Source organism: Ctenopharyngodon idella, chromosome 6 (assembly GCF_019924925.1).
Source record: "Ctenopharyngodon idella isolate HZGC_01 chromosome 6, HZGC01, whole genome shotgun sequence".
NCBI classification, from domain to species: Eukaryota; Metazoa; Chordata; class Actinopteri; order Cypriniformes; family Xenocyprididae; genus Ctenopharyngodon; species Ctenopharyngodon idella.
The window spans coordinates 31,048,319-31,063,460 of record NC_067225.1 but is presented as its reverse complement, the minus strand read 5'-3'; the positions used below and the strand labels follow the sequence as shown (position 1 = coordinate 31,063,460).

Here is a 15,142-nt window from a genome sequence, read left to right as displayed (position 1 = left end):
TACACTATATTGGAAAAAAAACTTGCGTTTTGTTGTTCTTTGATTATATAATGCGTAGAGCTGCACGATTAATCGTTAAAAGATCGCAATCTGGATTCAAACACCTACGTGATCTTATTAAACCTTTAATAAATACAATCACAGGGAACATTCAGATCTCTGTTGGCGCTGCCGCTGAGCCAGAGAAAGTCGTTGCGTGTGTGTTTATCTATCTATCTATCTATCTAGTTTATAGTTTGGATATAAACACTGATGTCTATGGTAGCAAACAAAATGGACTAAATCACTTTTTGAAAATAAATTGATGCTTCAAATAAAGATTGTATCAATTACATTGTTACACCAGTAGGTGGTGACAAGTAACATTTGTCATTGAATCATTCATTCAAGAGGTTCATTCAAAAACACTGATTCATCCAGTGATGAAACAAGTGAAGTCCTTATGAGTGAGTCATTGAATCATTCATTCAAACAGATTTAATTAATCCAAATTAATTAAATATTTTCAAATAGACTGCAGAAACTAAAATGTTGTCAGATCCTCTAGTAAACTGAATGTTATTTCGTGGGAGAATTGTGATCTCTATTTGAAATAAAAAATCATGATTCTCAGTTTATCCAGAATCGTACGGCTCTAATATTGCGATATGAAAAATACTGGAATTTTCACCAGATGACATGAATAGCTGTATTTGAAAGAATAATTCTAGAATGATTCTGACTTATTTTGAAAACTTTGGCGCATTGTCACAGAGCGGCTTGATTCACAGTAAATGAACAAAGCAGCTCAGAGCTGCGCGTGTGTGAATGAAGACAGTGCTGTGCGTCACTTGGAAACCTGCAGCGCATATATTTATTTAATTAAATCACAGCCTTCACGATATGACTATCGCATTACGCCATATTTCAATATTGATTTTATTTTGATATACCGTGCATCCTTAATATAAAGTCTCAAACCTAGTGAGATGCCATGCTGCCTACATAGGCAGCTGCCTTCTAAGACAACATCCTGACTGTATTGGAACCCTAGAGGTGGTCGATTTGGAACGCTCTTCGTAGCAGTGTTCCATACATCATTGTACAAATAGCAGGACTCTGCAGTTGATTTCAGCATTAGTATGTTACTAAGCTAGTGATATAGGTTTTCTAGCAAACATAAAAAATACATGCAAACACACAAATATTATGTAAAATAATTAGGTAAAAGTTTTTTTTTCTAAAAACGCTACCTATGAAGGCAGCTCATTATGTTTTAGAACAGAGCTGTAGTGTCTCAAAACCTAGTATGATCCCTGTCCAGACATCTTTTTTTAAGCATGCTTCCTTTAAATTTTTCATTCAAATCAGCCTGTGATGCCCACAAAGACTCTTACTCGGGAACGCCACGCTGCTTTAAGTCTGATCACACGCATTGACAGTAAATGAGCTCATTGCAGCTGCTGAGATAAAAGTGCGTGCACACTATTTATATTCAGTAATAAAGCCATGTTTCATCCGTCACATATTTATTTGCAGCAACAGTACTTTGAACAAATGACATCATGTGCGAGGCGGAGCGCTAAAATAGGAGTTAACAGAAACCGGCTTTTGCTGCTGTTATGAGTTTCATTTCCGTGAGAGTGTCACATTTCCGCACGAGCGAAGCCTCCTTACAGACCCTGTGATGTAGTGCTGGGTCCTTTACTTGAAATTTCTCATCCTGTTGATGATTAATAGACACCATCCATCTCCTCGCGATACCAAAATGTTGCACTGCTTTCTGAATGTGCAGCTCTGCTCTGTTCTGCTCAGTCATGTCTCGATGGTAACCCTCATTCTGCAAAACGTCTTGCAAGATCAAGCACGTGTGGATTCACACTTTATAAACAGTTTATTTTCAGTTTTTAATACAAACAAATATTTAATACAAATACTGAATACTATTTTCAATATTTGGCATGTTTTCGCTTTGAAAAGGCACTAATCCTAATCTTGCATACTATTAAGTATATGAGAATATAGTATGAGGGTTCATCTCACATGTTAATTAGTTTAGCAATTGGCTGGTTTCTCTGATCCCTCAGCATCCATACAGTAACAAGTAACTGCATTTATATAGATTATTTAGAAGAAGAATAAAAGGACTAACAGTTTAACTGTTTTTGAAATGGTTGGCTTAATTTATAACTCTGTTTTTATGCTTTTTACAGTCACATACCGTATATACACTACTGTTCAAAACTTTCAGAACAACATTTATTTGACATAGAAATAACACTGGTCACTGTTTTGTAATATAAATTAAAGTTTGATATATTGAGATGTTTGGGTTGGAGCTTCATTGAACATCTTTGCAAGCTCTGATGAAAGGTGTGCTTATTATTCTTAGCTATAAATGTATTTTGTTGGTCTATATATATCTTTCAGTGTAAGTAACAATTGCATGCATAAAGAGAGATAGCGAAAGCCTTAAATAGTTTTTTAATTTACATTTGACTGGAGGCGCTAAGATCTAAATCCATTTTTCATGAGGACAGCACATAGTTTCACACTCAGGTCATTAATGCAGATTTAAGCAGAAACAGTGTTACAATGACACAATAACTGTTATCAGCACTAGGTGGGGTGTTTAAAGCACTGCAAATTCTGTTAGTTTATTACCCAGAGTAACAGTCCTGGAGGTGTCATGTATCCCACATTTCTTCTATTCAGTTACCAAGTGTATGAAGATTCAGCTTTATTTGATCAAACCTTTTTAAGATCCATTAGTCTGAGCTTCCTCTTTTTTTTTTTTTTTTTTTTTTTTCCCCAAGTCCAGTGTGATTTAATGATTTAGATAAAGTTGAACAAGGGGTTGCACAGACTAGTTGACACTTTAAACTTGATGTCGACTAATCGCTGATCATGTGATTTTGACACTAACAATATAGCCGCCTTGCAGAAGACCTTCAGGCTGTTCTGACTTAATGTGCTACATCTTTTCTAACTGATCAGATTTACAGTTTTCTTATAAATTACAATCAAAGCTCCAGAAAATCCCATAGATTCACATTGGCTGTAATACTAATGCTGTCCTAAAGAGGGGGCCACGGGATAAGAAATCTTTGAAGTCCACTTGTACACCCTTTTCCATCAGTTAAAATGACAAATAAATGCATACTCTGAGAGTGCTCCACAAGTTATGTTTGTTTATACCATCTGGATACTCAATATTGATCAGGTGAATGCACGTTTTAAACCATTTATTTTTAATATTTAATATTATATGCTTCCAATATTTGCCTGATTGGAGTAGTTTATGATACACTAACCAATTAGAACAGTTAAAATATATTATTCCTAAAAGCTTTGTAATAAATTTAATATGATCAAATATTATTGAATTTTGAATGCATTTAATTTTTATTTATTTTAATTTTATTTATTTTATTCTATTCTACTTAGCATTCCCAGCTATAATATAATAGATATACACATACATATTAATTTTTTTTGTTAAATTGTATTTAAATTTTTTTTAAAGCTTATATCATTATATGATTCACTTATTTTATTTTAATTAATTTTATTATCAAATAGCGTTATACCATTCTCTGCTGAACCTTTTTTTGGTATTTATTATTTAATATTTACATTTCACCCTCTGTTTAGAATCATCCATGAAGACGGCTACTCAGAAGACGAGTGTAAGCAGTACAGAGCCGTGGTCTACAGCAACACCATCCAGTCCATAATGGCCATTATTAAAGCCATGAGCAACCTCAAGATTGACTACGGAGAGAGCGGCCGAGTGGTAAGACCTCCTGCACACCTGCGAGAATGTCTGGGACGAGTATGTAGGTCATGCTGGGATTCTGTAAATTATTCAGAGAGTCCCGCACACTGTCACAACTTCACATTTCTGATGTACAGGTTTAATGTCAAATCCATCAGAGGCGGAGGAGTTGTTATTTTGTGCACAGATGAACGATTCACAATAAGAGCTTGAACGAGTAAATATGAGTAATTTGCACTTATTTTAACCTGAAGTATTGCCATTACAAAAATACAATGGTGATATGTTTGGAGCCACAGTAATTTTACAGTAAACCCTGCTCTAGGCATTCTGTAATTGCTCCATTGTAAAGTTGCACCCGGCTATAGTAAAGTTCTCTTCCTCCCTCAGCACGTCTCTTGTGTGTGTTTGTGCAGGACGACGCACGGCAGCTGTTTGCTCTGTCTGCAGCAGCGGAGGAGCAGGGAATCTTAACTGAAGACCTGGCCAATGTGATCCGCAGACTGTGGGCCGACAGCGGGGTGCAGGGCTGTTTCACCCGATCCAGAGAATATCAGCTCAACGACTCTGCTGCTTAGTGAGTGTTTTTGCGCACACACACACACACACACACACTCACTACTGTTCCTGCTTCACATCTTCAGTCTATAGTGAATATGTTTTGAGCATAGCATATCACAAAATCAAGGCATGGAAATAAATTGGTGTAAAGGTGTGGGAACCCTAATTGCAGCGTTACAAAATGCATATAGCTCCGCCCCTAAAATCTGATTGGGTGAGATGCTTGTGACTGCTTATGAATTAAATTCCAAAAAAATGCATATATTGCTAAACTGCTTTGCATGATAACAGCCAAAAATTAGGTTATTTATTTATTTATTTATTTTTGCTCACCATTTTTTGCTGCATCAAAAATCCAGTAAAAATATAATATAATATAATATAATATAATATAATATAATATAATCCTGTGATGCAAAGCTGAATTTTCAGCATCATTACTCCAGTCTTCAGTGTCACATGATCCTTCAGAAATCATTCTAATATGATGATTTGCTGCTCAAGAAACATTTCTGATTATTATCAATGTTAGAAAAGGTTGTGCTGCTTCATAATTTTATGGAAACCCTGATAAATTTTTTTCAGGGTTCTTTGATGAAAATAAAGTTCAAAAGAACAGCATTTATTTGAAATGGAAATCTTTTGTAACATTATAACTTTTGATCAATTTAATGCATCCTTGCTGAATAAAAGTATTAATTTCTTTAAAAAAATCTCACCCCAAATATTTGAATGGTTGTGTATATTATCAGTATAATGGGTTGTGCATGTAAACGCACTCATTGGTGTCTTTTATCATGTTGTTGGTTTATGAAAGCAGTAAGCCACTGGAGGCTGTGCGTTACAGTCATTTTGCAACAGTTAAATGCTCCCACTTCATGTTGTGCCCCTTAACCTCTGTAAAATCACTGTAGCTCACGGCCTCAAGTGGCTTGTTGTTTAATTATATTTCATCCATGTACTTCAGAGCTGCATAAACACATACACTTGAGTAACAGAATTGTGCAAGGTGTGGCAGCAGAATACTAATTCACAAATCTCTCCCAAGACAGAATGTGACTGTAATGGCGTTGTAACACACACACACACAGACACACACACAGACACACAGACACACACACACAGACAAACACACACAGACACACACACACAGACACACACAGACACAGTGATGCAAGATGGGAGCGAGGTTCAAGCAGGGAACTCGATGCCAAGTCCATCTGTTGTGAGCAGAAACGTCTCCTGCCTTTAATGTGTTCATGATGTTGACACATTCGGACCTTCATTGACCCCACCCCACCACCCCTAAACCTAACATCACAGAAAACTTTCTGCATTTTTTACATTTTCACATAAAATCAGTATGATTTATAAGCTGGGGATCAAAAATGTCTCCATAAGGTCAAAAATGTCTGGTATTACTATCCTTGTGGGACACAGGAAAAATGTGTTTTTTTTTGTGTTTTTCCCTAAAATGAACTGATATAGATAAAACACATGTTTGGTTGATGGAAGCATGATTATCAGGTAAACACAAAATCTCACATTTGAATTCTCGACCTAAAACGTTTAAGATCCCTGCAGTTGTTTGATAGTTAATAGTCACTACTTCAAACATAAGTATAATTCCTTAACCAAGATCAGAAGTAACATTAAGACATGCTTTTAGCTCGGTGTGTTTGTTGAAAGAGAATAAAGTCCTCACATTCCCATCATCCCACATCTCGGACTCCATCCTGCAGTAGTGAAAGCAGATGGAGTCTGTCACGATCCCCAGGCCATGCAGCTGAAAGCCCTGCTTTTCTCTGCCCATCACATGATCATCTTCCTGAAACCTTCTGAAGTGCCGCACATTAAAACAAGCGCTGAGGGGGAAACTGGCATTCTAGGAAATAAACTCTTTTAAAGCACAAAATGTGAATTAACAAGTGAAGCTAAAGGAAAATACTGGGTCATTTCAGTTCATCTCACAATAAATGATTACTGTTTTTCATTACTGATTTTAATTATAAATGACTCTGAGCTAAACAATTTAATTTTAAATAATGCGATTCTTGAATATTTACTCATTGTGTGATCAGAGAAGCGTGATGTTTTAAAAGAACTTTTTTATGCTAGATGCATACCTCAAGAAATAATAATAATAAAACAAATCTTGTTTAATAGAATTAATGTGGTGTTTATGTTGTCATTGCAATGTATGTTGAACTTTAAATCTGTTTGAACGAAGAGTTATATGGCCAAATGCACTGGAACATCTTCATTTCAAACAGATTTAATGTTCAACATATATTGCAATGACAACATAAACAGAACATGTAAAAAAATAATGGCAGCCTGAAAGAAAAAAAAAAAAAAACTAAAATCAATAAAAAAAAACTGACCTATAATATATATATATATATATATATATATATATATATTACTAATGGAAATAAACCTCTAGGCATATCTGAGTGTGACTGAGACGGATTGATTGAGTGTGTTCAGAAATAGGGTGGAAGTGTATGATATTGAGGATATTTATGGTGACATGAAAATACAGCATGTGCCACGAGGAACAGAGATGAAGATTAGAGCTGATGGGCCTGTGAACACAGCCACATTTCTGCATGTCCTTTCTCATGGTTTAGAGACTGTTGCCACTGAATACCATTGGAAATAATTCACCACATACTTATGTGAATATATTGAATTTAACAAAAACATAGTCATGTTTCAGTGCACAAAATCAAATGGAAGATATTATTTAAATAAATTTAAAATTAAAGGCACACCATGTAAGTATTGTACCTCTAGTGGTTAAAAAAAACAAAACTTTGTTTTGGTTGTGCTTCGGCTCTGTGACTCATAAAACATTCACTACTAGGCTTAAGAATCTTAACAAGATTAGATGGAAAGGATCTCTAGCTGACTATAGCTGAAGACCTTACTGTAGCTTTACCCATTAATAGACACGGTACTTCCTTAAAAATACACTCCAGCACAGCACTACAACAACCATAATGAAATGAGCCTTCACAAATGATAATGCTTTACAATTAACTCTGTTAGAGAGCTACATATGGCCATTTATCTGTTCAATAAAATCCCTTACTCACCTGTTGAGTAATAAAAACGCCATTTCCCCATCGCTTTTACAAAATTTCAAATCCAGTTCTCGCCATTCTTGCCAATGTTGATTCTTGTATTATTACGAGCTCTGTCGCGACTTTCCTCTGTTCAGCGTTTGTTTAAAACGGGTGATTCCCCATAGGTTGGAGATTTAGCTGCTCCATGTCAACTTTCTCACTCGTTGTGACAACTAACTTATGCCGCTCCCACACCAGATACACGTCAAAGCAGCCGGAGCAACTTTTCTCTATTTACAGACATGATAAGATGCACGAGCGAGTGACGAATGTACAAAAACCATCCTGTCAGATCTGAAATATAAACACTTATAGGCTTACCATAGTGAATCAGGGTAAGACAAAACATGTTTTGGAAGAAGGACTGATGATATACAGTATAGACTATTATTTAAATTGTACATTTTGAACAAAAAAGTTACATAGTGTACCTTTTAAGTTAGAGCCAGTTTTTTATTTATTATTTTTTTTGGACCAGTAAGATTTTGTATATAATATTTTATTTTATAATTATTTAGATTTTTTTTTTTTTTTTGATTTTGGGGTGAATTATGGCTAGTTCTTGACAATATTCACCTCTTATTCAACAGTAATATTCACCCATAAAGGATTAAACCCCTACATCATATCATATAAGTGAGATTTTTAGGACCATTATTATGAAATTGAAATGGTATATTCTGCCGATCACATGCTGTGAAAGTATGACCTAATTTTTCAGCCTGAATGTATGAAAGGTCAGTGTCAGTAGGGGTTGCCATAGAAATGCTCTCAGTTAGCGAAGCGCACAGGACTGTAGCCCGTCCAACAGCGACGGCTCAGTGAGCTAATATGACTATTTATGGCTTCCAGTCAAAGTCTACTTCACACACAAGCAGCTGTTGTGTTGCGGAAACCTCTGAAGATTGGACTCAAATCAAACTTCACTCTGATCAGTACGTGTAATGTACACAGTAGGCAGATTTACTGTATGCATAAAATATGCAGATAAGATGACCTACTACATTAGCCAAAGTGTGCAGTATGCAACCAGAGTACACTGCATTGAGTACTTTATCCCACAATGCAATGTGCTTGACTTGTGTGTTGAATGAATCAGAAGCAATATCAACCATGATCTTTAAGCGCCTTCATTTATTATTTGGTCAGACTGCCAAAAAATATTTTTTACACAAAATTAAAACAATTAAACACGCATGAGGTCAGCAGTGTAGTATATATTTTACAACATTTTACATAAAACAATATAATACAATATTTTACTCTGAATATTGTTATATTTATTGAAATGTAAGCATTACTCGAAAATAAGTCTCAAGCACTGTGTCAAGTAAATAATGTCGATTCCAGAGGGGTTTTGCTGACTTAAACTGTTGTGAAGCCCTGTAGTAAGCAATACCCTAGTGTTCAGTTGCAAACAGCCCATTGTAAACACAGCTTATCAGGCACTAATACAGGTGTCGAATCTCAAAAACGAGCGTAGACCCACCAAATACAAACACAATGCCTCTGCCCTCATATGACTGTGGAACATGCGGCGCTCAGCAGGTCACAGAGAATCAAGCTTTTCAATTGCTCTGAGTGTATTCATGATTAAATTTAATGACAGTTACTCATATTAGCTGTGATGTGAATGACCTAATTGCATATATGTGTGTGTTTGTGTAGTTATCTGAACGATCTGGATAGGATAGCACGGGCAGACTACATTCCCACCCAGCAGGATGTCTTGAGGACCAGAGTGAAGACCACTGGGATCGTGGAGACACATTTCACTTTTAAAGATCTGCACTTCAAGTGAGAAATATTCAATGCTGTGTGTCTATAAGCATTTACACAAATCAATGACGGCTCGCTGATATAGTTCAGCATGAATCTTGATATATATGTGTTTGTTCCGATATAGCTTGAAAGGGTTTTATTTATTTATAAAACACAAAATCAATATTACATGGGCAAAAAATCTGTGGGAAAATAAGAGTTCTGGATGTGTAGAGGAGTTTATTATAGAGCTGGTTAAAGTCGGCATGAAATGGATAGTTTTTCTTCCCTATTGTGATGTATATATCCGAGTGAAATGAGAAAACATGTAGGGCGGGACTTGATTTTGTCCATGGGGATATGATTGGATGGTTGTGGTTTGCTATTGGTGGATCACATGTGAGTGACAGGTTGTCCCGCCCTCACACCAGTAAACGTGTCATCAGAGAAGAGATGTCATTACAATGTAATTAATTACTGTAATTTAATTACTTTTCTCTTGAATAAAGTAAAGTAAGGGATTACTCTTACTTTTTCTGTAATTTAATTACTTCTGATGTAATTGCAATAATTACTATATAGGCTATAGAACAATTCTATATAAATCAATAGTGGATTTAACATCAAAATTTAATGTCTAATGTTAAAATGTATGTTTTTAATTTAACCTTCTCCCTTTATATATTTTGGTCAGTTCAATTTTAATTACATTTTTTGGTCAGCCATTTTAATTATATGAAATAATTAAGAGAGCAGTTTTAAATCTATTCTTGTATTGTGGAACAGGTCGAGATTGATATGGGATTTAGAAAGTAATTAGTAATAAGTAATGCAATATGTTTTAGAGAGTAATTAGTACAGTAATCTAATTACACCATTGAAGATGTAATTAGTAGATAGTTATTAATTACTTTTTTTTATAGTAACTTACCCAACACTGGCTGCAAGAGGGAAGGGAAATTGTTAAAGTTTACGAGGCACTTGAAAATATATTGATGTGCATGGATAAATCGGTTATAATAAATACCGCAATATTCCTTAAAAAAAAAAAAAAAAAAAAATTCAGTTTTGATTCCATGGTGACTTTCCTATATATGGAAAGAAAGTGAAAAGATTCAGGTAGAAAGTGTTTTCTCATTATCCTCCGCTTGTATTTGTTCTTCTGAGACCCTCATGAAATCTTAATGCTCAGGGAAGGGCGAAGTGACCCCTTCACCTGCTTCTGCTGCATCTCAGGATCTCCAACATTAAATATTCTCCTTTCTTCTAATTCTCTCCCTCTCTGTCTCTTTCTCTTCAGGATGTTTGATGTGGGAGGTCAGAGGTCGGAGAGGAAGAAATGGATCCATTGCTTTGAGGGAGTAACAGCCATAATCTTCTGTGTGGCTCTGAGCGCGTATGACCTGGTGCTCGCTGAGGATGAGGAGATGGTGAGTTTCAGAGACGGCTGAAAAGAAAGGTGCAGTCTCTTTAAAATCCTTATCCTGGAAAACTGGAAAAGTCATGGGAAAACATGGGAATTGTCCAAACATTATATTAGTTTTGCAAACCCTGTCCTATATATAAGGTTTGGCAATCCATTTAAACAAATTAATGAACTGTTGAAAGCCACACTTTTAGAGCACATTGACTATTTTACCATAAATTAAAATTGCACAGGACATTTGGCCAGAATCATAGAAAACACAAAATAGATCTAACCAATGATATTCTGCACAAATGAATCATTTATAATAAAAACTGCAATATTCCATAAAAAAACAAGAGTTGTCAGTTCATTTCATGGTAACTAAGCTATAAGTATATGGAAAGAAAGTGAAAAGGATTCAGGTAGAAAATGGTTTCTCATTATCCTCCGCTATTAAATTTTATGCAATTAAAATGTGACATAAATAATGAAGATTGTTTTTTTTTATTTGATAAATTGTTAGTAATGTTCTAAGTATATTTTTCTTAAGTAACTTGTTAGAAAATGTGAGATATTAAAAAAGCTAATACTGTGTTATTTTGGAAAGAAATAGTCAATTTAGATTTTTTTTTTAGGCTGATGTCTTTTGTGTAATTATAAACTAATTTATAATGAACACCCTTAAAGATCCTTGTCAAGCTAGTATACAGAAGACTGCAACTGTTCGTGGGGCAAACGTGAGCCGACAGCGCCCTCTGGTGTTGAATTATTGCGCAACATCTTTGCCTTCTCAAGAATCACACTTCTTTTTTTCAGAACCGCATGCATGAAAGCATGAAACTGTTTGACTCCATCTGTAACAACAAGTGGTTCACCGAGACCTCCATCATCCTCTTCCTCAACAAGAAGGATCTGTTTGAGGAGAAGATCACGCGCAGCCCTCTCACCATCTGCTTTCCTGAATATCCAGGTCTTTAACTTTTCTTTTTTTTAAACTGAGATAAATCAAAATTGTTTTCTGTGATAACATTATACCACAAATGCTGTCAATGAGGTTTGAACTGAAACCAGAACGTTCATTTGACTTCAGTTTGGTTTCATTTGGCATGTGGAACATGATTTAGCATGAGGTTATTTTTCTGAAAAGTAAAACATGTTATATACTGCATCTATTTTCATACAGGAGCCAATAAATATGATGAGGCTGCCAGCTACATCCAGACCAAGTTTGAGGACCTCAACAAGAAAAAGGACACAAAGGAAATTTACACCCACTTTACCTGTGCTACTGACACTAAGAACGTGCAGTTTGTGTTTGACGCCGTCACTGACGTCATCATCAAAAACAACCTGAAGGATTGCGGCCTCTTTTAATGAAGGCGGCAAAGAGAATGATGAGGTTAATACACACACACACACACTTCAGATACACTTTCATATGCATGAGTATAGTTGCTCAAAAAGCATCATATATTTGCCTCAAAATGTATTTTTACATTCAAAAGTGGGGTTCAGTGAGATTTTTAAAATATGTTTTTGGTAGAAGGCTCACCAAGGCTATATTTATTTGATCAAAAATACAGTAAAACAGTAATATTGTGGAAGTATTATTAGAATTTAAAATAACTATTTGCTATTTGAATATTTTTTGAAATGTAATTTATTTCTGTGATCAAAGCTGAATTTTCAGCATCATTACTCCAGTTTTCAGTGTCACATGATCCTTCAGAAATCATTCTAATGCTGATTTGCCACTCAAGAAACATTTCTGATTATTATCAATGTTAAAAACAGTTGTGTTGTCTAAAGGGTTAGTTCACCAAAAAATTCTGTCATTAATTACTCACTCTCATGTCGTTCCACATCGTAAGACCTTCGTTCATCTTCAGAACACAAATTAAGATATTTTTGATAAAATCTGAGAGGATTCTGTCCCTCCATAGAGATCCAACGCAACTACCACTCCAAGGTCCAGAAAGGTAGTAAAGGCATCATTAAAGTAATCCATGTGACTCCAGTGGCTTAAACTCAATTTTATGAAGCGACACGAGTGCTTTGTTTGTGCAAAAAAAACATAATTTACCACTTTATTTACACAATATTATCATCCAAAGCGTTCACGCAACAAGGCCAGTTCTCACGTGAACACAACATGTATGCGTCATGAAGCTCTTGTGAACGTGTGTTGCAGATCAATATTTTAAAGTAAAGTGGTAAATTATGTTTTTTTGCGCAAACAAAGCGCTCGCGTCGCTTCATAAAATTGAGGTTAAGCCGCTGGAGTCACATGGGGTACTTTAATGATGCCATTCCTATCTTTCTGGACCTTGGAGTGGTAGTTGTGTTGGATCTCTATGGAGGGACAGAAAGATTTTATTAAAAAAATATTTTAATTTGTGTTCTGAAGATGAACGAAGGTCTTACGGATGTGGAACGACACGAGGGTGAGTAATTAATGACAGAATTTTCATTTTTGGGTGAACTTTAATATTTTTGTGAAAACCATCATGCATTTTTTTTTTTTTTTTTTTTTTTTTTTAAGATATCAGAATTTTTTTGTAACATTATAAACACATTTCCTGTCCTTTTTGGTCAATATAATGCATCCTTGCTGAATAAAAGAATTTCTTTTCTCTAATGACCCCAAACTTTTTGAACAATAGTTTATTTCTTGTTTCATTAGATTAAAATAAATGAAATTTAGTTTGATATTTTATAATGATGACACAAGCACTCTTTTTTCAAAGCATTTAACGGCCCGGTTTCACAGACAGGGCTTAGACTAAGCCAGGATTAGGCCTTAGTTCAATTAGGATATTTAAGTAACTTTTATAAACGTACCTTAGAAAAAAACATTACTGGTGTGCATCTTGAGACAGAACAATAGCACTGGCATATTTTAAGATCTGTCAGTAAGTTACTTTCAGTTAAAACAGCTCAAACATGCATTTTAGTCTGAGACTAGCTTAAGCCTCATCTGTGAAACCGGGGGAAAATGTAATAAGTTTGTTAGGTTTGAAATTATTAACCTTGCTGTTTTTGTTGTGATTATTCCTCAGGAAAGTGTAAACTGTTCGATGGACCTGGTCAACGGGTTATACACCACATGCTAGACTGCCTTCAGCTACCTATAAGAATCTTTTTTTTTTTTTTTTTTTTTTTTTTTTTTTTGTGATAACCTGAAAAAGACTCGTGAACCAGGAAAAGAGAAACTTCACGGAATTCCAGCACACCATCCTTCTTTCCTGAACCTTGAATTTTAAATTGGTTCTCAATGTGTAAATATTTAATTTTGCAGTTATTTTCTGCCAAAAAACGAGTGGAGAATCAGGATTATATTCTGATAATTGTTTCTAGTGAGTTTTTTGTTTTTGCCAGGTTACCAATGGGGTGGGTGAGGACTTCTTTTATGGATGTGCTAGTTTTATTCAACTCAATGGCAGAATTCCTCTTTTGTAAAGTTAATGTGAGCACAGAAAGAAAACGAGACATCTCTTTTGTAAACCTTTAGCACCGAATCTTCATCCCAGGCTCAAACTGTATATTGTTGCATGATGACGGACCATATGAAATTGCTCGCTCGCTCTAAACCTCGACGTGACATTCCCTCAGCCGCTGATATATCTGGACACTCTCTACTAGCTTGACTTTGACACTGTCCAAAATTGGCTAACGTGTAAAATATTTATACCTCACATTTCTCCTTCCTGTTTGCTGTACCATCCCTTCTTTTGCGCGATGTGTGTGCCTTGTTTTCACTGTCTGTAGATCATAGGGCTGTTTTTATTCACGCTATCAAATGAAGTGTAAAAGTGTTGAGCACATTTTAAGAGCTAAATAAAGCTTAGACTACAGCCTTTGGGTTAATATCTAAATACCAGAAAAGATTTCATTGGAAATAAAAGTTGATATGTAAGACAGACCTGTGTCTTTTATGTCTTTTATAACACTCACTGATGCAGCAAATTTGTTTTTGCCCTGCTGCCAGACAATGCATACTGTTTTATGTATTTTATTTCATGCTATTATCATTCATATTCAATATACACTTCTGCAGTGTCACTCCATCACCGCAGGGAGGCGCTAGAAGAACACTTAGTCATTTTAAGTTCATTTAATTACTGACAATCCAGAAGTCTACTTTAAAACTAATTCCTAAGAGCTTTGTGTTACACACCAAACCATTTAAAGCCCCCAAATTGCAAGCCCCAAACTACAATTTGAAAAAATATTTATTTAAAAAAAAAAAAGTACTGTGGTGGTACCATGGTACAGTGATAATGATGATGTTATGGTATAGAGTAAATTCTTTTTTTTTTTTTTTTTTTTTCCCCCATAGTACTTAAAATGCTACAATGATATTAAGTTGTGCATGTCAAAAAATACATTGGCATGGAGTTTTTTGATACTAATTTTGGTTTCTGTGTATGGTTTTAGTTGATTACCTTAAATATTTTTTTATTTTATTTAATTATTTTATTAATTTATACTTAATTTATATTTTATTTTATAACAAAATATTAT

General features: G+C 35.0%; 1 protein-coding gene across 1 annotated transcript in view; it reads left to right on the top strand.

Moving 5' to 3' along the window:
* Nucleotides 1-14,538, top strand: part of gnai2b (guanine nucleotide binding protein (G protein), alpha inhibiting activity polypeptide 2b) — a 52,099-nt gene extending 37,561 nt beyond the window's left edge. Inside the window, exons 4-10 of the mRNA XM_051898174.1 lie at nt 3,634-3,775; nt 4,174-4,334; nt 9,118-9,246; nt 10,511-10,640; nt 11,435-11,588; nt 11,802-12,017; nt 13,678-14,538. Coding sequence (XP_051754134.1) covers nt 3,634-3,775; nt 4,174-4,334; nt 9,118-9,246; nt 10,511-10,640; nt 11,435-11,588; nt 11,802-11,992 — 907 coding nt within the window. The 3' untranslated portion in view covers nt 11,993-12,017; nt 13,678-14,538. The remainder of the gene's footprint in view (nt 1-3,633; nt 3,776-4,173; nt 4,335-9,117; nt 9,247-10,510; nt 10,641-11,434; nt 11,589-11,801; nt 12,018-13,677) is intronic.
* Nucleotides 14,539-15,142: the final 604 nt, after the last annotated feature.